We start from the raw sequence: 23,604 nt of genomic DNA on the forward strand, positions 1-23,604 counted from the left end.
CAGAAACAAACCCAGAAACATAGACTGAGGGGAAAAAGGTAGAGGACTGGGAGACACTTGAATCTTTAAATAGAAACACCATTGATCTCTGAAGGATTTCACAAACAGCAGATCCCATAAATAAGGCACTAGTAATCTTTGACCTCTTCCTAAACAAGAACTAAAATGTAACACCTCCTCTCTTCCCTGAAAATCCTCTGTATATGCATGTATTTCAGACACCATTTGGCAAAACAGAGGATGTGTCAGAAAAATTGAGTAACACTTCTCACAAAACCATAGTATTCTCAGAAGACTGATCTTTACAAGAATCTCTTCCATTTCTACATGCACATGATGAAAGTGTGGCTGGGGATGGAAATGCAGTATGAAAAAGAAATTCTGGGCCTTTCACCATGAAGTACCATTTGTAGTTTTTCCAGATTCAGAAGCACAGAATACGTCTCTGGCAGCACAGGGAGAGGAACTTTGAGATGGATTATCAGAGAAGCAGAGGAGTATATGCTGTTTCTTTGGTGATAGATACTGACAGCTGAGGGAATAGTGGCTTGCAGAGCTACATAAGGAAAAAATTACAGTAAAGATCCACTCTCTTCTCCTAAAGGAATACGGCTGAAGTTATTTAACACTGAAAGGAGATCTATGCTGACTTGAAAGATATGGCAGAACACTACACAGAAACTCTTCACAGTATCATTGTGTCCTGCATAGCCGTTTTTGGCAATCTGAAGAAGCTGCACACTAAATCACCAGAGAACCAAAACTGAAGGGGTTTTTTACTGTTGCATTCTCTTCTTTTACCACTTGCTATCAAAATCTTTTGTAGAATCATAGAATAGCCTGAGTTGGAAGGGATCCATGAAGGATCATTAAGTCCAACTCCTGGCCCTGCACAGGACACCCCAAGAGTCACACCAGGTGCCTGAGAGTGTTGCCCTAAAACCTCTTAAACTCTGCCAGGCTTGGAGCTGTGACCACTTCCCTGGGGAGCTGTTCCAGAAGAACCTTTTCCTGATATCCAACCTAAACTGCCCCTGACCCCAGCTTCAGGCCATTCCCTCAGGTCCTGTCACTGTCACCACAGAGAGAGATCAGTGTCTGCTCCTCCTCTTCCCCTCACCAGGGAGTTGTAACTGCAGGGAGGTTTCCCCTCACTCTGCTCTGCTCCAGGCTGAACAGACCGAGTGACCTCAGCCACTCCTCACACGGCTTCCCCTCAAGGCCCTTTGCCATCCCTGCTGCTCCTCTGGACTCTCTGACAGCTCAGGGTCTCTTTTGCTGTAGCACCCAGAGCTGCCCCAGCAGTGGAGTGAGGCTGCCCCAGTGCAGAGCAGAGCAGGACAATGCCCTCCCTTGCCTGGCTGTGCCTGCTGTCCCCAGGGCAGGGCTGGCCCTCCTGGCTGCCAGGGCTCAGTGGCACATTCAGTGCCATGGACCAGGGCCCCAGCTCCCTTTCTGCAGCGCTGCTCCAGCCTCTCGTTCCCCAGCATGTATGTACATCAATGTTTTTCCTTCTACAGTCAAATAACAATCTTTTATTTCCCTTTTCTTTTTACATATCTTATTATTTTTACTACTTCTCCTTGATGTATTTACTTTGCTTCCCCACCTTCCCCTTCCAACTAGAAACTTTCTGGGCTTCAGTTCATAATATTTTTACATTATTAAGAAAGAATAAATTAATTTGACCATTCTCTCTGTCAAATCAACACTTCACTCATTTTATTGAAACTTGGGTCAGAATAAACTGTTATGAGCAACACTTGCATATTGACTGCATTTCAGCTCCAGTGCTGAGTATGAAATAAGCACACCTTATATTTTGGAATTTAATTAAAATATGAAATATAAATGAATTAATAAAAATAAATACACAAAATGTTCTTTTTGCATTACAGTGATAATTTGCAAATTTTAGAATTAAATTACTTTATAATCCAATCAAATAGCCTTTACCATTCCTTTTGAAGAGCAGCCTTGCAAAACACATGGAAAAAGGCAGAGAATTTATCTTGTAATTCCAATTGAAAAGCAATGGTTACTAGAATATGAATATTCTAAAGTATTTCACATGTAAGAAATACATTTCTTTTATAAGTAGTCACACATAATATTACTTGGAAAAGAGTAATCAAATCACCTCAATTTTCTTGTTTATCAATGACACATCTATCATCAATTACAATGCATTTTGGCATTTTCCTTCCTTTTTATCCTTCATCTGCTTCCTGCTCAGTCAACTTAAACAATACTTTTAAAAATGGTTATGCAAATACATCTCTCCTTGCACATAAGTATTTGCAGTTCTTTTCATTTAGAACTACATTGATCACTTTAAATTATCCATACAATCTCTGAAGTCAATGATGGGGTTGTATGAGCAAGTGATAACTGATGTGCTGGGAGAAATCAGAGAGGCAGCAAGGACAGAAAGCACAAGGGCTTTGGTGACCTAAGAGGTGAAATGTTTGGATGCTATCAGTGACTCTTCTACAGAGAAAGTGGCTTGGAAGGCCGCATGGGTAGATGCAGCTACTGGGATGGCACCAAGTGACACCTGAAGCAAAACCTTTCAGTAGAAGTTGTCTTTAATAGCAGCTATAACACACTCAGATTCAACTCATCTATAGGGGAAATGCTTGCTAAAATAATCCATCATGAGACACCAACCTTCGTAAAGTGAAGCTATGAAAAAAATGGCAAGTTTTTAAAAATAAGAACTGGTAGTTAGAAATTTAATTGGTAGGTAAAAAAATTATGTCCTTACAGACAGCACAGAAATTACTAACAAAGATAATACTGGAGACATTTTGTTAATGCATACCTTCTACTGGGAAGGGCTTGATATAGTAAAAGAAGCCAGTATGACCAACAGCAAGCTAAAAGAGTTTACATTAAGAGGACATTCAAAAAGCTGAATTTACAAGCTGGAGAAAAACACAGGGACCACAAACTCCAGTAGTTTAGAGGTAAAAAAACAAGTAGGCAAAAACAGTTTAAGTAGTAACTTAAATTGAAATGGATTCAAACCACACATTATTTCTTGCAACCAACTAGGAGCACAAAATGCACCCAGTTCAGTGAGGCAAGGTGATGCTAGGGCAAGAAATGGAGGTCTTACAGGCAAGAAGGCACTATGAAGAACTGAAGGATCTTTTTGCTTGGTATACATCTTAGAAGAAACATTAAGTCTTATTCCAAAATCCTGGTAAGTGAGGACATACATATTTGGGAGCATGGAGAAGCTTGGCAAATGATCTCTCTGAGGCCAAATTAAGCACAGAAGAAGTAGCCATCCCCATAACTAAATGAACATCAACAAATTGCCAGGACCAAACTGGATTCACTCTAGAGAGCACAGGAGAATAAAACAGGTGAATTATTAATTGTACGTGACCTTTCCTTAAGATTATTTTGGTGTGTGAAGACACAAACCAACCATTAGTGCATATTTTGGGGGAGCTACACACAGGCCTGTAATCTTGATGTCTCTACAAGCAAAAGTACAATACAATAACAGCTAGAATTAGTGAACATCTGCATAATCAAAACCTGCTTGGAAAGAGTCAAATACTGTTAAAAGAAGTTCTACATTTAAAACTTGGGTTTTCTCAAGCAGGCAACAAGCACATGCATAAGGGTAAGCCAACTGATACAGGTTACAATAGATACTCAATGAGTTTTTAAACTAAATCCACCAATGGTTTATTAGGAAGATGATGTTAGGTCCTCAGGTGGTTGCACAACAGCATGCAGAGATGCGAAACAGTGTACAATAAATTTATAGATGTCACAAACAGAGGGAGATTACAAAGACACACTAATGCCACACTCCAAAGCAAAAAGCAACAAGAAAGCCGAACAGTTTACTTCTCAGTACTTCTTATGCTCACATGCAGGAATGTGGAGAGGAAAGTGACACCAAGCATGGAAATATCACCTACAGTATTCACTACAGTCAACCATACACACAAGTCAAATGCACTCAGTCCCTGGACTGAGCTGCTGCATTTCAATTCAAAACATAATCTCAGCAAGCTCTGAAGGAAAGGGCTCCACTCCTGAGATCACAGTAGAATATTATCGGTACTCAGCCTCTGGATGCTCTGTGAGCTGTTGAGAGCCAAATCCACAGTACAGCTTTTAGTTAATGTGCATAAAATATTACATGGCAGCTCTGCCCAAATCTGCCAGTTTGACTTGTTTTCTCTTGACAAGAGATGGATAATTGCCTAATGTGGGAAGTCATCTCCTGTGTGAAGCTAATCATCAAGGGGAAAACAGTTCAGGTATAAAAATCCCCCCTGCCTTCAACACATCTGAGGCTTCCTGAAGAGCATATTCATTAAGATTTAACAAATGAGATTTCCTGAATTTCAGAGAACAATACATAGAGAATGATGACAGAGTAAACAATTTCTTTCTAGTCCTTTGGTGCACAATTTCTATTTGTGGACATGACAGAGTACACTTCAAATAATATGTGATGGGACAGTCACTGAAATGTTTTAGGGAAAATATTTAAGATCTCATAACAGAAACTTATAGGGAAGTAGATCAGTTTTACATTTTATTCAAAAGGTATCATCCTTGGACATAAAAGGTTTTAAGTGACACCAGGGATAGAAATTAAGCCAAGTCATCTATACCATGCAAAGTCTGCAGAGGCATTCTTGTGTTACCCACTTTGATCATGCTTGGCAGATGAAGTAAGACAGGATCAGAGCATAACAAATTGCATAACTTGTCAATTTTTCTAACACACATGAAGCCTGGGAACTATCTTTTCATAACAAATAAAATAGTGTTTTAAAGGCAAAACACAGTTGTGACCATTTTTTAATGTTCTTTGTACATATATGGCATTGGGCACTTCTGCCCAAGGCACAACACAAACCTCATGACACTTGCTTTGTGATCTTCTTGTAATGTTGGAAATATCACCTTTTTTTCTTTTACAGTACACTGTTAACTAAATCCAGAAAATACCTTCAATTTTGCACACGGGATTTGATTTAAAATATTTGACTCAAATATTTGACCTGGTCTAATGAAAAGTGTCCCTAACCATAGCAGGGAGGCTGGAACTAGATGATCATTAAGGTCCCATCCAAGCCAGGACATCCTGTGATTCTATTTATCAACCTACCAGCTCACAGCCCTAGATACAACCTTGATGCACACGTATTTCATGAAACACATACAAGATCAGTGCCAACAAAGGCTGCAGTGTCTAGAAGCCATCAGCCAGAGTCAGCACTACACAAGCCAACATCAGCTAACAGCCTGTGTGGTTATTGCTCATTTTGATAACTGCAGTTCCACAGTGCTGTAACTGCACATCAGGAAACTTCTGGCAAATCTTTGCAGGATCACAAATGTAGAACCCAAAATCTGCACATTCCCCACCCACAAAACTCAGTCTAAAGCATTTCATCAAAACCAGACCTACATTTATGCTAGTAAGCAGAAAGTGAGCAGACTTAGCAAGGGCTTGTCTATCCAGTTACTCTGAAATAACTGTTTTGGATTTGTGGAGCTGTTTTTTTTCTGAAACAAAATGACATTTCATTAAACAATTTTTAATCTTTTCATTTTATTAGATTAATGAAGGAGAAGGCACTCATTCTGAACCAAGAATAATACACAGTTAACTATTATTCCAGATGATTCCTTTGCATTAGTTTTTTTTTTTGTTGTTGTAAGATAAGCCTTAAGAGTAGAGACTATTTACAAGCCACACAAGCAAACAATGTATACCAGCAGAAGAGTTCATAAAACTTTGAGAAAGATGAAATGCAAATTGTGAAACCAGGTAGGATATTACATGTGACAAAAAACTCCAAACATGTAAAGTCCACACTGACATTCAGATATACCCTTGGGCATGACAAGGCCTTACATTGGGTATCTGTTCACAAGTCTTTTGTTCAACTGTCTGTAGAAAAGTAGATTTTCCCAATATTCAAACAACTTTTTTTATTCTATGTGAAATAGTTTCTTCCAAATTATATTCCACACCCATCTGAATATAATCTCTATGACATACATTTACAGAACAAACAGACCTATGGATTTATGTGGTATTAGTTTTGATTTTTATTTCACAGCACAGGAAAAATTCACACAATTTTGAAGGTTTACAGTTTCACCAGCATACAATGTGTTCATATCTTGCAGTATGTGGCATTTTTCTTCAACCCTCAGCTCCTAGAGCCAAGAATATTACAAGGGAATTTAAACCTCTACCCAAGTCTGTAGGCTTAATAACTGTAAAAGGAAAGCTTGTGAATGTGTGGATCAATTGTTCCATACAGACTCAGAAACTGGAAGGTATACCAATTTTCTTTCCAATTGCAGGGTTTTTCTTGAAAATGGCTGCTAACAACCAGAGCTGTAGAACAGGGGTTGGCAAATTCACTTACCAGCAAATTGGAGACTCCCTATTAAGAGGAGACATAACTCACCTGATCTTGTTAGAATTTAATTTCTCTTTACCAGCCCTTTGTTTACAGACTGATCTTGCAATAGAGAGAAAGACGCAGAGGAAGCAAGAGAAAGAGTCTGTAATTTCATCCAACTAGTACTTACTACCAATGCTATTTGGTATCAGGGATGTCCCACAGCAAAAGCTGAGGGGCACTTTGTTCTCAATATCTTTTGCAGTGGTTACCTCAGGCCAAGGCTGCTGCTACTCGGCACTGCATTGCAGACCTTCTCAGACTTGGATTTCTTGCATCTGAACCCTGTGCCAATGAACCGGAATGAGGCCACGCATGAGAAAAACCAACATCCCTATGGCAGGAAAGAACAGGCTGAAGCAACAGCCTCAGTCAAACCCAAGAGGTACATCTCCTACGACTTACAAAGTTTAATGACCCAGCCTGCTACTGGTATTCTGGATCCAGGGTTGTCTACAGCTAGTTTGGAAAGGTGTAACAACAAAAGCATTGCAGAAGCAAAATACCAAAGACTGGTACTAGGAGCTCTTAAGGACTGAAAACTGGGAATAAACAAAAGGACACTATCAGTCAGAAGACAACAGTGCAAGTAAGAGAGGTAGAACCATGTGCATGATAGAAATGGCATTTTTATTAATTGCCTGTTTTTTTTTTCCCATGGAATCACTACATTAGCCACAGTACAGGATGTTCCCATGCAAGGAAAAACTGAGGTGCGTTGTTTGCAGGATCCCTGATTCACCTGTTGCAAAAATAACATTTCTAGTTTCCAAGGAAGAAAGTAGGGAGGGAAGGTGCAGGACAGAAAACAATGTAGCTGTGGAGGAATTGCATTCTGTGCTGCCCTCTGGGAGCAATTCCTAATACCTGAGATCACACTGTCATAGGCAATGCCATTGTATTCCCTGTTTTTCATATGGTTGATACAAAACGTAAATACAAAACACAGCTGCAATAGAAACTTGACTTTGAAGTACAAAGCAAGCAATTTATTTTTCAGTAAACACCTTTCTATGGTCCTAGGAGCTCAAAATCCTGGCTATTTGGTCTACTTCAAGAGACGCACCTTGAGAAGACCACCCAACAAACTGGTTTTTGGGTAACTTCTAACCAGAGGAGTTGAGTTCCTTTGCATAAGAAAAGGTTTTATTCAACCAGCACCTGAGAATTTTAGTGCCAGCATGATCTGAGCGTGTATAATGCAGTGCAGGAGCAGGATATTATGTACAATCAAAAATCCAACCTCCTATTGCTAATAGCTACCATGTCAGCTGGATGCAGATCACTTTGGAAAGCTATGATTAGTCATGTGGGAAGTGTCTTGTAGAAAAGAGTTCTTATCTGAATTGCTGAAACCAATCTTTTCTTATCAGCTCAGATACTTCTGCATTCTTAAAATGGAGGCAACATCAATTTCTTCCTTAAACAGCTTTCAAATGTTCACATCAGCTTCCTGAAGAAAATAAGTGGACTAAGTGCTTCAACTCAACCTGTAACCATTATTTGTGCGATTTTTAACCTGACTCTTGCCACAGATTCAGGTAAGCAGAGACTGTTGTAACAGGTCAGAAATCCAGCTTCCATGATGAAGCAATACAGCATTAATTTCCAGCAGAGGAAGCCGGTGATTGAAAATAATAAAAAAACATTTTTTGGAAATTCTCTCATAACTAAGTCTTGAAAAAGACAACCCCAGAGGAAAATATTTGAGGGAAAATAACTGGGGCTCTAAAGCCTATGTACCTTTACATAGATAGACATATATATAGATGCCTTGGCTTCTTAACAGTGTGAAATTCAGTATCATCTGCTAACACCAGCACCATAGGCTTGTCTTCCAGAAGTCATTACCTCTAGAGGTAATGTAAAGACCAAGGAGACCAGCAGAACTCACAGGCAGGATGCAGGGAAATCCCAGACCCATAGCAATATGCAGGTGCTGTGCACTGTATCTAAGTTCTGTTCTGATATTGGTGAGGCAATGTGAACAGAAATGATGCAACATGTAAATATTGCCTTACACACAACCCCACATTGTAACAACTGTGTAAATTTCCAGTCTCCTGTTAAAAAAAAAACAACATCGAAGCAGGACTAATTGCCATGAAAAATCTGTATTACATTTCAGCTCAAGCATTGCTTTTTAAAAAGTAAACAAATAAGACAGTTTTAAAAAAACAGGTTTTGTAGAATTTACCCTTGTGTAATACTCATTTGCTTACACGGTACCACATAGCTCTGCACTATACAGCTCATTATTTGTGCCCTGACAGACACTCAATATGCACATAAGCCAGTACTTGCACAAAAATCAATCATCACCTAGCTCAATGAAATCACAGTTCCTGAGATATTATTGCTGATTTTCTTTGGTCATCAAAACCCCCAAGAACTACCATGATCCTTGGTATGCAGGAACGCTTCAGCTGATGTTTTAAATTGCTCTTTGTTTTGCACACTCCTTAATTTTTCCCTCCAGAAGACAATGGCAAGAGAAGCCACACAGAATATATTCCCTCTTCAGACAACAGCTCAAAAGCTTCAGCAATATGAACATTTCTACAATGACCATAACCTACCTAAACTGTGACTTTGGAGGGGAAGAAGGAAGTTTTCATTCCTATTTGTCTTAACCTCTATCCTAAATAAACAGATGGAGCAATGGTTATCAGCACCAGATGTAACTTTTTTAGAATCATGGAATCCTGTCCAGTAGGAATCAGACTCTGGCTGCAATACTTTTCAAAAAGGATGCAAGCAGCACGCAGGATGCAATATATCGTTTTTATTTCCAACCTTAGCAGGTTTCAAACCAGCAAGACACTGTCAGAGTTTCCCACTCCTTTTACCCATTCTATAAAGCACAACTTCATGGCACATGTGCTGTTTGAGAAATCCAGAACCACAGATATTAGTATGCATGGGACACAGAAAAAAAAAAATGCATACAGCTGCATCCCAAAGTATGGGAAAAAAATACCACCATCTCCTAATACAGAAAAAATAATTACCCATTCAGTACTGGAACTCAATTTCTTCACCCACATAGCTAAGTGTTCCCTTACCACTAGACTAGAGCTGGACATCTCAGAAAATAAGGAGTGCACAGACTGAAGAAAGAGGTAAGCAGCTGAGGAAGAGTTCATAGGTACAGCTGTACTGCAGAATAAGCATGATGCTGAGAATCTCGGGCCAATCCGCAGAGTCTGCATTCCTGGCCCTGAGAGCTGCATTAAAACTGTGGCCTTATGCTGTCCTAAGTTTGAGGCTTGAATGCTCAGATCTGCAAAAAATAATTACTAAAAGCATCAAGGAATGCAAAAAGCAACTTCCAAAATGGACAAATCCTCAGCAAGTGTAAATCACCATAGGCAGCTACACCAGTGGAGACTTCCATTTACAAGTTCACTTAATTTGCAGCACAGCTTAAAATTATCAAACCTCAAGTGATCTTGCACTAGAACAGGACCTGAGCACTTTGCATAACAAATTAAATACTTAACAGTTATATAGCATGTTTACTACAAAGCATTAGTAAACCTTCCACCGGTTTAGAGGAAGGTTTTTCAACCTTCCTGTACATATGTGGTGGTAGAAAAAAATATATCTGGTAGACATCATTTTTAAAAAGCTAATTAATATCAATGGCAAGGTATCTTAAAAGGTGTTTCAAAAACCAGTGCACTTATCAAAAACCAACCAACCAACCAACCATATTTTCAAAGTGTCCACACAGGAGCTTTAACTGCAATACGCTTTCCAAGCTTTGGCCATAAATTTTCTACCTAATTCAGAGGCTGCTATCTCAATTTCTGCTATCTCAATATGAATTTTAAAGCTTTGTGATTTTTTTCTTTTTCTTTTTACTTTGAAGTGATAAATGTTCAAGAAAACATCTGCAAGGGCTCATTCTTTGCCCTGTTGACAGAAGTCATAACTCTGCATTTGGCCTTAGATCAATAGTGATGGGGGCTGAATTATTCAGTAATGCACTGCTATACACCACCCCATTTAATTATAACACAGGGCACTATAAATACCTAAATACACTTTTACTTGAACAGCAAAGTCTTAAAATGGGAAAAGGAAATTTAAGAAATATGGGCAATATCTTTAATCTTAAAATGTGGGGAGTGTTTTATCAGTTTCAACACTGCTAAATTAAATAAAGCCCTTGTTCAATTGCCTGTCCTCAGTTCATAAAATCAATTGCTTTCGAAACCTGGAAGATGCATCAACTTTCAATCATGATAAATGTAAATAAGCAAAAAACTGGCTGGGTTTTCTATCACATAGTATGTATGGTAGACATTACAATTGAGAAAGATTTAAAAATGTGTATGAAAACCAGGAATTTTTGTACAATGGAGCTGTATTTTTTTTTTTATATTCAGTAACAACATACCTTGTAATCAAAAGTGTAAACTAGCCTATGTTTACTGATTTCAGTGGAACTGGGCTGTTCCACAACAGGTTCGGGAGGGGCAGAGGTTTATACTATGCTCCAACACACTCCATCAAAAATTTTTAAAAACTATAAAATAAAACACTCCAATGCTTTTCTCTCTAAAAATAAGATGTACTGTTACAGGTGAAACACTTTAACAGATACATATTAAAAATATTTTAGTACACAGTTTAAAAATACCAAAAAAACAAACCAACAAATCAAGCAAAAAACCCCCAACATTTGTAAATCAACAGTCTAGACAGACTATCATCTCAAAGTCTAAAACATCAAAAATCATAGGATCTACTTCTCACTCCGTATGTTCTTCCCTCCTCCAGTTTCAGCCTAATTCTTAATTTAACTCATTCAAACATCTCTGCCAGAGAAAGTCAAAACAATAATGTCAAATTTAAGGAAATGCAGAAGGTGTTAAACATAGCAATACAGTGCCAGTCTACGTGGCAGTTTATTAGGAGCTAAGCTGAATACCAAGCACCTCACCCAGACAATGTTCAAATACAAATAATAACTTTCTTCTCTAGTTATTTTATCCATCTGCAACAGTACATTTTGTTTTTCTTACAAAAGGTCTTAAAGTTTCATTTACATGTAGACCAGGGTTTGACATTTAAAAGATACACACAAAACCCACGTCTGCCCAAAATCTCTCACAACTGCCAGTGTCAAGCATACCAACGTTTAATTTTATGGTGAAAAGCCATCACAGGTTCCCCCCCCACCGACATACATTCTCTTGGTTTATACATCTGTGCTTACCAGTATGCTTAAATTGGCCTTTCTTAAATAATTGAAATATAAAGCAGGTATTAACTTACCTTACGCCCATCACTTGCATGGCAGTTCACATTTAAAGGAGTCAATAAAGCCATCAGCTTTTCTTCATTACCACTCCTGTAAATGAGGAGAATATTATGCAAAGGGTGGGAAAAGGGCAGAGCTCTTTGATATCCATCTCCTTAGCAAGTATTTTGCAAAGTATAGTATATTGAAATTTGTACTGTGACAGGGAGAATGGTGGAAGGCTAAAGAATCTTCTGAACATTTCAAAACCAAGGGTAAATACAAAAAAGAATACTACATTTACAGTTAAATGTGTTGCAAAAGATCATACGAAAACACCTCAATTTCTCTCCTTAACCTCGTATTTTCTTTTTCTAATTTTACAGATCCTCTGAAAGCCATTTGTCAAAATAAATGTTCTGAATTTAACATATTTTCATAGCATATGGCCCATAACATTGAAACAACTATATACCAATACCCAGAATTTTTTTAGAAGGGTTAACAGTCCATATAAAACGGTCTTGTGCAGTCAGATGGAAGGATGAAAAGCACCTTTGCAATATACAATTAAACTTTACACCTTTTGTATAGGCTTCCTTATGCCCTGTTCTGATAAAACATATTTTCAAAATACATTCTACAATAGCAGTAAAAACCGAAAGAAAAGAAAGATTCCAATATTTAAATTGCCCCTAAAAAGAACAGTCACAAAACAATAAAGAGGATTTAAGCAGCTTAAAGCCAAAACTCAATATTAACCTTATAACCACCATAGTGGGGGATTTCAATTACATAAACAGGCTTTTACATTTGTACCAGACTAAAGTCTGAAGAGATTTATGCTAATTAAGTGGTTTGCTTGCAGCATTTCATGGAAAGGCAATGACAAAACAGTACTATTTTAAAAAACCCTTTTCCTCGCCTGCTTCCACCCCCAAAATATGTTTTATATTCTAAGCAGCACTCACCTAGCAGCTTCCAGGAGTTCGTCCTTCTTGTATTCACCTAAATGATTGCAAAATATCATGCTGTTAGCATTTGGCAGAAGACAGATTAAGAAATGCAGTAGGAAGCAAATACAGAATTAAAACAGAGAAGAGGAGAAAAAAGCCCACACCCCGCTGGGTGATGGAGCTGTGACGTTAGCCAGCTTGTGGAGGCAGCATCACCAGTACCTTGGAGACGGGCAGCAAATTGACGCATCTTCTTGTCCAATCCTCAGATGGAAAGGCTTTCTTCGGACAACCAATGACTGCGAAATCTTGTGTCCAGAAACACAGTCCCGCTGATAACAGCATGTCAGCTGAAGACAATGTCCCCACCCCCTGCCCTATTCAGTATGTCACATTATACTTGGGAAGCATAATAAATTCCAAGACAAAGCAAGGCAGTGCGGCTTTTGAAAAGGTACAAATTACTGATCTCCAAGGCTCTCACCTGCCTATTTGAATGGTAACATTACACTTCCCCAAGTTCTTTAGAAAAGCACAGATTATTTTAAAAAATCCAGGTATTATATCATCAGCCACTTTCAAACAAAATACACGTTTGAAATAAAAAGCACAGACAAAAGAGGATGAACTCTGCAACAGATTTTGCTATGAGACTCTGAGATTAGAGATAACCACGAGTAATGTTAATGCAACATTTGTATTTGAAGTCCTGAGTTAAAATAGACAACTCACAAGGGTTGCTGCAGCACAGGATTAAAACTGCATGCTAGTATTTTTAAAAAAGCATGGGACAAGATAACCTAGGGAAGTAAGACAGTATTTTACTAAGCTGAATCACTGACATTGTGCAATACAAATGGAATGGAATTTCAAGTCAGATATCAGAAAAAAATAGCTGTTTAGCAGCTTTATGCAGTCAGAGAACAGTGTGTATCCTAGACCCAAAAGGTAGAGGGCTTGAAAAACATACTGTATACCATCTGCCAGAGTATTAAAGCCTCTAACCACAATGCTGTGAGAAAAACAGGAAGAAGAAGCTGTCACAAAAGAAGAAAAAAACCCCTTTGTGCTGCCTCTTATATGTAATTGTAATAAGCCTCCTGTGAAACTCTCATTACAGGTGAGGAAAGGCACTGGGCCATGGAAAATGCCAGATCAGATGGCAGGTAAGATGGAAGGTTCATCTGAAAACATCCTTTAAAGAACAGCTGTAAGGTGCAGGAGGAGGGTTGGACTCCCCATCCACCACCAAGAGCTTGGTCCTCCCCCCACCATGGCTAACAACAGAGGGTGGCAGGAACCACAACAAAACCAGACCTTTCTGTAAGGAGTCCCCTGTATTTCAGCATGCTGCCTTCACACAAGGGTAAGGAGGAGGAGGGTGTGTACACACAGCCATGCACTTCCTGCCCATTCCCTTGGATGCAGATGGGGAATTTTCAAAAGCAGTATCATACTGGTGATTTTACCTTTCACAGGTGTGTTTAATTGCTTTCTGAATAATATTCAGCTTTGGGAATTCACAACAACCTGCAGCAAGGAGTTCCATCATGCCACTCACATGATGGGTCTTGATGGGTCTCCTAACAGAGCTGTTCCGTGTTGCTCCCAGCAATGGAGCAAGTAAGTTCAAAAAAAAGGTGAAACTGGTTATTTCAGATATAGGCCAGGAAAGTTAATCTAGCTTTTGAAAGAATGCATGTCTATGTTAAGGAAAGCTTCATCATGACACAAATCAAATGCCACAGAAATATGACTACCTTTGACTTGCTTCTACTCTCCAGCTTCATCAGAAAGGGGGCCTGTCCACCACAGGCAACAGCCTTTTCTAAGCCATGGTACACGTTCCTCTTTTTTTTACTTTAATGATGATAAAATACTGGGCACAGTTGTGAGTGTTTCAAATCAATGGTAAGTGAAAAGCTCTGGCCAGCGTGCGAAGAAGGAAAAAAGACCCTTTATTACTACTGCATTGTTTGTGCAACAATCTCAAACAGCTGGATTTCCTGCAGTAGAATTATTGGCCTGTATTACATCAACACTTTAGAGACCTAACTGGATTAAAATACCTCTTTGCACATTCTGGTTTGGCAATGCATCTAGTAGTCCTAACAAGGCTTTTGAACATACTAGGTTAGAGAAAAGTAATAACATTTTTCCTTTGTGCTCGGTAAGTTGGTATTTTATCACACAAAAGCTGTTTCCTCTAAGACTTGGAATAGCAGAAGCATTACTGTCCAATGAAAAAGGAAAGCTGTGGCTCTTGATATAGGAATGTCCCCCTGTATGCCCAATTAGATGAGTAAGTTTTACTAAGAAGCATTTTTTTAAAAAATATATTTACAGACAAGGTTGGAATCCACACATGCAATTTTTGAAATTCTTCATGGTTCTCCCACACTAATTAGGATTAGGAAAACATTATTTTGTAATTGGCTAACTTTATTACTCTCAAAGAGCCACTATATTTTGCAAATCAAAACCTAAAATCATATAAGCACTTACAGCACACCACCCGGTTTGTTTAAGAAAAATATTAATAAAAAGGTCAAGAGAGCTCCACAGGCTCTGTGGGATGAAGAGGAACCCCTTGGCCACTGGAGCAGACAGCAGGTGGGATACCACAGGGCCGAGAGGCTGATGGCGTTTGGGAGAAGCGGGTGGCATTGGCTGCAGGACCGACTGCTGCTGGCACAGGCTGTGCTCCCAGCAGAGGGCTCTGCCAACACAGCTAACGCCGCTTGGCCACACAGCTTCTCAAAGGCCATCCTGCAGCAATTGGCCACAGCTACCTAATAAAATATTCATTTGCAAGCATTTGAAAACAAACCATGCGTGCACAGGCAGAGATGAATTTCAAGTTCTGAGCAGAAGTACAGGAATATAGACCATCAACCTCACATAACACTTCTGTTCAAAGAATGTCCAACTGACTTTAACTAAGCTAATAACATCTCTTAAAGAGCTTCTCTGGGTGGGTTAGAATTTATAGTTTTGCAAAAGGGCATCTGCATGCCAGGCAGCCCAGAGACAGCTGGCCTGGGAATTTCTTAAGGCAAAGACAAGGTGTGAAATGGGGAGCAGAGAGCACCATAGCAAAGCAGTGGCCCTGTTCCTCTCATCAGACAAAAGCTAGCAGGGAAGCAGAAACCGCTCAGTGGTATTCACTGCACCTGATCAAGTTCATTGTCTACAGCTTGCTCAGAATTCTTTAAATGGAATTCTCTACTTATCTCAGCTCCATTTATGCTGGAACTAGAAAGTCACCACTGTTAACCACAGATAATCAGTGTCTCAGATCACAGCTACCATCAGGCAGCTAACCAGCTCTCTTTCTGTTCCCCTCCCAGGGGAAAACCAGCTACCTCCAAGACCCCTGATCAGCTGCTGCTACGCTGTCACTGCTGTATCTGGCCCTAGCTGCATTCTGCAGCAGCTGATTAGCAAATTAGCAAATGCTTATTAACTATCAGACATCAGTGGCTGCTTGCACCTGGCAGTTGAGCAGATCAGTAGCAGGGAACTGGGAAAAAATAACATAATGTAGCTATCTTTACAGACAAATAATCCTATTTCACTCTCTCCTAAAAGTCTTGAAATTTCAACAGAATACTGCAAAACCTATCTGAATGCATGGCATAAATCAACAGTGCTTTTCCAATGCATCTACACTCAAAACCGAGATTAATTCATTTCCTATCCCTCCATACACGTCAGCCAATACAGAAAACAGCCAGACCTAAAATGTCAAGCTGGACAAAGCAGGTTTTGCCTCACTGTAATGTCACATCAGCTTTTCACAGTGAAGACAATTTCCTAAAAAAATAACATCACACATTAAACCAAGCCATTATTATCCAATGGCAACATATAATGGGAACAAAATTGATCAATATATTCTAAACCAAACTGAAAAACTAAAGAGGTTTTACTATATGAAGCTGTACATTATATGGAATCACAATTATAACTTTAAATCTCCAGATTACTTAAACACAGTGAAAATTTTTATGCTAGCCAGTGGTCCCCTCTTCTGACCTGTGACAAAAGAACATGAGTCTTATGAATGTGCAACCATGGCCACAGGCTGGGGAGGGAAAATTCATGAGTATCACAGAATGTTTGAGATTGAAAGGCCTCTGGAGGTCTCTCATCCAACCCTTCTATTCAAGCAGGGTCACCTAACAGCACCCAGCTTAGGGCTGTGTCCAGGTGGCTTTTACATCTCTCTCAGGATGGAGACTCCACCAGTTCTCTGGGCAACCTGTGCCAGTGTTTGGTCCCACTGGGCTCAACACTTTAAGTAATCTCAGGTAATCTCCTCAGGACCTCCTGTTCTCTCTTGGCAGCTCAGGTCCAGCAGCACTGGAAGTCAGGGGAGAAATCTTGCTCCATTAAAAAGCATGGCAGCTCTATGTTTGACTTTTGTCCATGTGCAGATCTAACACTTGTTATTGGTTGCCTGCCCTGAAGACCTGAGCTTCCATTCTGCAAAATATACATCCCATGAGATTGACAAAATCTTTGTCAGGAGTCCAGCAGATTATTTTCTTTTCTTTTCCAAACACATATTTATGATTACCCAGCAACACAGAGGACATGGGCACTCCACCAGAGTAGTAAAGATAGCAGGTATCAAAATCTCCCATTTTCCTCATTTAGAAGTGCTTCTGATGCCTTTCCAACCATATACTCTGACAGCTCAGGAATGCATGGGGTTGTTGGGAAAACAAGAGAGTCCTGATGCATCTGAGAGGGATGAGAACTTACTTTTCTATCACGTTTGTTACTTCATCCAGCTCAGTCCATGGCCAGGCACCCAAACAGGTCCCTGAGAATGAAGACCTTGAACAAGGATGGTGCTGCACCAAGAGGGAGGGGAATGAAAACTCTACATTTGGGCTGCCATTGCTACAAAGAAAGCAATGTAGAATTCAGCAGAGAAATAAACTCCATAGAAGTAAATTAAAATATACCTTTTCCCTGACACTCCAGGACTGCACAGACCTATGAGTGATCAATGATACACATCCACATCCTCCTTTTAAATCCTCAGAGGCCTTCCAAGTAATATTTAAGTATTTAAAACAAATATTCAAGTTATAATCAGAGCACAAGACTTTTTGTGCTTCTGACAGACTGCTAGGGTTATTGGGAGAGGATGAGATTTTTGGGGCTGGGGTTTTTTTAAATTTTTTAATTTTTTTAGCAAACTAAGTTTCATTTTCAACATGGCTGCTCTTGAAGGGTCCAAAAATACCATTAAAATACTCATCAATTCCTTCTTCCCTATTTAACGTTTATTAATATAAACCAGCAGGTAACACTAAAATATGGAGTACAATCAGAGCAAGAAGGTTTTTAACCACCAAATAGCACCAGGTTGAGGGAATAACTGCCCAAAAAAAGTGTCAACCAAAAAAAAAAGATATGTTGAAATAATATTGTTTGGGAAAAGGCATCTATAACTAAATACTCTGAGAATCACATGAGAATAAAGAGGAGCAAAAAACAACAATTTCAGGTTTTATTAATAATTATTTTACACTTTACTTCCCACTTGTTTAGGGTTAATTTCTTTATGCCTCTTGCACTTCTCTGCTCAGCAGTCTATTACTAGTAAATGGGCTGATTTTATAAGCTGTCTAAATAGGCTCAACCAGGAACACAGCAAGACCCTAATTTTAAGCTCTTGTCATGGATGAAAAACACCAAAGCAACACTAGCATATGCAAGTGACAGAAAAGCAAGCAGTATCTCAGAAGATAATGCCTTCAAGGACAAGTTCCAGCAAGGAGCAATGTTACCAAGGAGGAAAGGTTTGGCACCTTTGCCTCTTCTATGAGATGAGTCAGGCACTGTGCATGTGGGCTCAAATTAAGACATTTTGAACTGAATGAAATGAAATTTAAAAACTGAAAATGACTCAGCTAATAGTGAAGTCTTTCAGGGATATGTTTTAGGAGGGGGTGTGGAAGTTAAAGAAATAAGCCAACATCATTTGGTTCTGGCCACGACTCTACCAAACCACTGAGCTAGCACAATCCTACCTGGAACATCCTTCAGTTAAGTGGACAGAGCTCAAATACAGAGCATTCCTGATTAACAGCTCTAGAGAAAAAAAGTCTCTTCTAAGGCCTAACAGAAAGCATACGTCAAAAAATCTGCAGCTTTATATAGTGCAGATTGCCAAGAACTCTGCCAGGGTCTTACCTGATAGAAGAGATTCTTGTCTCTCAAGCCATCAGTTCAAAGCACATCTATTACATAAGCATATACAAGATATGCAGCTACCAAATGCTGTCTCCATATTGAGGCATAAATTATACACATTGCACATCAGGGTTTTGGTCACTAAGAAGGATTAGATGGTGTATCAAAATGGGTCTTCAGTGCACGTGCAGTTATAGCACCAGTAAGTTCATGCTTGACATACAACAATTCTGTTTCTCAGAATGCCTTTTTTCAGTGGTACAGGTCAATTTGTTAAAACAATGCTACCAGATTTCCTATATAGTATCAAAATGATGAAAAAAGTCCCTTTGTCAGAGGATTTCAAGTGTCTTAACTCTTAAATCATTAGATAAAATCAAAGATGAAGCCAAACCTGAAAAAACACTACAACCACCCATTATGTGGTAATCCATATAAATAATTTTATTTTCAACAATCTTACCACAAGTTTAGCATATAGTTTCTTCTGAAATAATAAATCTGACAAACATTCTAGAACCTGTTTAGTGGACCTGTACAAGTAGTTTCAGTGTATACTACTCATATAAACACTACACACACATCCTTTTTTTATTCTTAGTGTGAAAAAATTAGTATTTTCACTACCACTGTACTATTTTTAAATGCTGTACTTATCTTGAAGACACCACCACACTTGTCTGTCATGTTTTCAGACTGAGATTTAAAAACTTAAAAAGACTGCAGAATATCATCTCAAGTGACTAAGAAGAAAACCCAAACCTTCAGCAATTCAAAATACACTGGTGTGATGGCAAAATTGAATGGGTTGAGGCTCCTTTTCACCAAAGTTCAATACTCATGACATCTTTTGTGAAATTACATATGGGAAAAAAATCTGACAGGTTTTTTCCCAGAGCCTTCCCCATTATCCACCCCTTCATGCCTATAGCAAAAACAACATTCCCATGGCTCCCCTCTTCATTTCTTATATTAATTCCTGCTAACAGCAAAAATAATCATCCACTGTAATTCCCACTACTTTGGCCATGTTCAGTATTAATAACTAATAAACTGCGCAATTTTTCAGCCACAATTACTTTCTCATTTCTGTAACATGTCCACATATGCATTTTCTCTCCAGGACTTCAAGGCAAACTGGAGGAAGACAAAGGACTAAAAAACTCTCTTTGTCAAAGACTTGAGTACAGTAGAGGTGGATAGATAGCCAAGCTGCTCTCTTATTACTGCATCTTTTTCAAAAGGCAGCTCCCTACCCTCTCTTTCCAAACAATATCCACAAACAAGTAAATCACTAAATTCCCCAGAATATTCTCTAAAGAGAGACCACAGAAATACCTTGCATAACTTACATAAAGTATGGAAGAAAAGTAGCAAGAAAAATATAAAATGTAACCCTCAGGAAAGCCATACTGTATAAAGGCAAGCTCCAAAATTATACTTCATCATTTCATCTTTCTCTGAAAAGAACTCTAGAGTAAATACAGGCAGACTAAATTTTGCAGTTTCTCCAATTTTCCCACTGTAGATAAAACATGCTAGCAAGCTGGGGACAGTGTGTCTGAAAATCCATAGCTGGATTTAAAACTGAAGCATTTATTTTAACCAAAAAATCTATATTCTCTGAGCTACAGCAAACGTGACAGATTTTGTAGCAACAAATAGTACAGATTTAAAGAAGTGGGGGTTTTTAATGTTTGCTAGAAAATGAACAGGAGACATAAAATGTACACATGTGCCAAAGTAGGTTTTTTTTTTTCTGAACAGTACAATCCTTCCTCTGTATGCCTGAAGCTGCCCTGTGTATCTAAACTTACTCTACAACCTTGAGGAAACACACGCTGCCACCTCATAAAAAATGCACGTGTTGCCATGCTCGCCCTGCAGCACACACCCTGGAAGGAGCTCAAATCCAGTTAAATCACTCCTCTAGCTCCTAGACAAAAATATAAAACATTTCCTTTGCCTGCTGGGCCCCAGAGTAGTGAGCAGAAGGGAGGAACTCCTTTATAACTGGAGGAAATGGGGCAAACCTGTCAAACACACAGCATTGAAAGAGCCAACATATATTTATGAAACACTTAAGCAAAGTACAGCAAGTAAGTCCTTAACAAAAGAATAACTAAACAGAGGCAATAGATTTTGTTATAATGAACCATTTTGTCACGGCAAAAACCACAAAACTCATCTGTCACCAGTTCAGCTTAAACATTTTGGAAACATGCATATCTGTGCAACAAAAATACGGTAACAAAATAATGCCCCAAAATGAACCCATTTGCCTTCCTGCTGTGGGCAAATTTTCCCTCCTCACGGATTTTTATTTGCTAGCTAAGAGTCAAAAGACAGTTGGAAAATAAAGGAAAGTTTGGTACAAATCAGAGGAAGAAAGGAGACAATGTCCTAACTGGAAACAGGACATGTGGATTGACATGAAAGACTAGTGCTGGTATCCCAGAGTAAAAAGCAGCTGCTTAACTTTGCACATTCTTTCCCTCCCTTATCCTCCCCATCAGATTTTATGATAAAGATATTATTGACTTAAATACAACAGTTCCATTTGTTTTGCCTCATTTTTAAAAGTTATCTTTTAACACCTTTTCTGAAGACATTTACAGCAGCAGTGCTCAGTCACAATACCCCAACTCGAGCTTCTCCTGACCTGAGCCATGGTAGGGTCTCTGCATATTCACTCAGGCAAAGAGCAGCTCTGTCCCCTAGTGTGACTAAGAGCACATTCTAAGATGAAAGCAAGCTGCAGTTTACAAAAAATGACTGAAATCTAAATCTGCAAACTGCTGTCCTCACTAAAAAATAACTATTAAAACACCAGCTAGGGAAAAAAAGAATTTTCTATTTACACTCAGGCACTTTCTGCTATTCCTGTAGGAATAACATACCCAGGAGAGAAATACAGCAATAAAGGTATCAACTGCCAATGCTCTGGAGGTCTGAGAAGGGTTACATTATTTACCAGCAATGAAGAATAATTAAATGCTTCACACAATTCAAGTTCTGTAAACATTTTCAGTGCCTTATATCAACCTCATTATTTTAAATGCTTTACTGGTTACATGCATAATAGAACAAACTACTTCAGTTTGAAGGGACCTACAGTGATCTTGTAGTTCAACTGCCTGACCACTTCAGGGCTGACCAAAAACTAAAGCTTGTGGTTAAGAGCATTGTCCAAATGCCTTTTATGCAGCAACAGGCTCAGGACATTTACCACATCTTGCTCCAGTGTATGACCTGGACCTGACCTTCAGTGAAAAAATGCACTCTAAAAACTTCCCCTGGCACACCTTTGAACTATCCCTATGCTTCGTGTCACTGGATCTCAGGCAGAAGAGCTCAGAACCTTCCTGTGTACCTCCCCTCCTCAGGAAGCTTGAAAGAGCAGTGAGGTTATCCGTCAGCCCCCTTTTCTTCAAACTATACAAACCCAAACTCCTTAGCTGCTCCTCAGAGGTAACAGGATTACACATATGATTTCTTCAAAAGAACAATTCATTGCCCTAAATGACAATATAGTTCATTATAAAGACTGACAACTAAACAGCACCACAGGAAAAAAGAAGTCTGAGAGAAGGAAAGAGATACTCGCTTGTTAAAGAGCTTCAGTTTACCAGACTGCTGTCATTATAAGGAGGACAATCCTTCAACTTTCATTCACACCCAGCAAGTTTCACCAGATGCAGTACAGGGCTGCCTGTTCAAGACACATCCTGTACAAGGTGACCATGGACACCGGTCATCAGTCCTGCCCAAATGGAAACTGTTCATACACCATGCACACTTCACTGCTACTGGAAAACTAAGTGCAAGAACCCTACTGTCACAGGTATATCCATAAATAAAGCATCTTCCAAAAGAGGTGCTCCCTCTGTTGCTGGACAGAAAGGAAATACATAAACTGCATGTATCCTCAACATAACTCTGCAGGTTTCTGTGTAAATCTGCAGTAAAAATAGTTTTATCGTGTTCTACATGAAGTAGCTGAAAATACTGCTTTCTCATTCACTTTCAGAAATCTCACTAGATTTAAAGACTCTGCTTACCTCAATACTCGAGAAAGTATTTCTACATTCCTCATTCATCACGACCATTAATGATCATAAAAATACTAAAGAAAATACATTTAAGTGATCCTCTTATTAGGCAATGTGATTATCAGCAGATCCTAAACCAGCCTATTTTCCCAGTGGCTTTATTTCAAAGTTATTCTAAGATATCATTCACTGTTATCTTTCAAAAAAGCATTATTTTAAATCTCCATTTAACCTAAAAGGAAAGACCATGCAAGAGTTAACACAGGTTCTCTCTACTGTGCCCTAGGTGTGTTAGTTCAGCAGGAGCTAACTCAGTATTACCACTCCTCCCAGAGAGTACATACCATCAAGGAGAAATTATACTGCACCTTCCCCAACACCAGGTTAGGATTCCTGCTTATCCTTTTCTATGAAAGCCCAGTTACTAATGCAAGAAATGGTGAGATTATTACTGACAGAACTTGCTTCCTGATGCTGACTTGCCTTTTTGCCATCCTCTGAGCATCCTTTAGCAGAGCAAAGACAGGTTGTAAGAGAATTGGGTCTGTCTTCAGAGAGCAGCACAACGAAAACTGCAGGGAGGAAGAACAAATGCCCAAAGAAAGCACAGCTCTTGCTGGATCACACTGTGCCATTAAAACAGTTCTAGCCATAACATTCTTTACTGCAAT

The 23,604-nt window shown here is 39.1% G+C and overlaps 1 protein-coding gene across 3 annotated transcripts in view; it reads right to left on the minus strand.

Moving 5' to 3' along the window:
• Positions 1-23,604, minus strand: part of TNKS (tankyrase) — a 128,359-nt gene that overhangs the window by 50,126 nt on the left and 54,629 nt on the right. For 2 of the 3 annotated variants that reach the window (XM_064417338.1, XM_064417337.1), the window contains exons 4-5: positions 12,684-12,720; positions 11,748-11,823 (exon numbers count right to left, since the gene is read on the minus strand). In XM_064417338.1, the coding sequence (XP_064273408.1) occupies positions 11,748-11,823; positions 12,684-12,720 (113 nt within the window). Of the gene's footprint in view, positions 1-11,747; positions 11,824-12,683; positions 12,721-23,416; positions 23,549-23,604 lie in introns of those variants that run through there. The other variant, XM_064417339.1, reaches the window with a different exon arrangement.

This window comes from Passer domesticus, chromosome 4 (genome assembly GCF_036417665.1).
Source record: "Passer domesticus isolate bPasDom1 chromosome 4, bPasDom1.hap1, whole genome shotgun sequence".
Lineage (NCBI taxonomy): Eukaryota > Metazoa > Chordata > Aves > Passeriformes > Passeridae > Passer > Passer domesticus.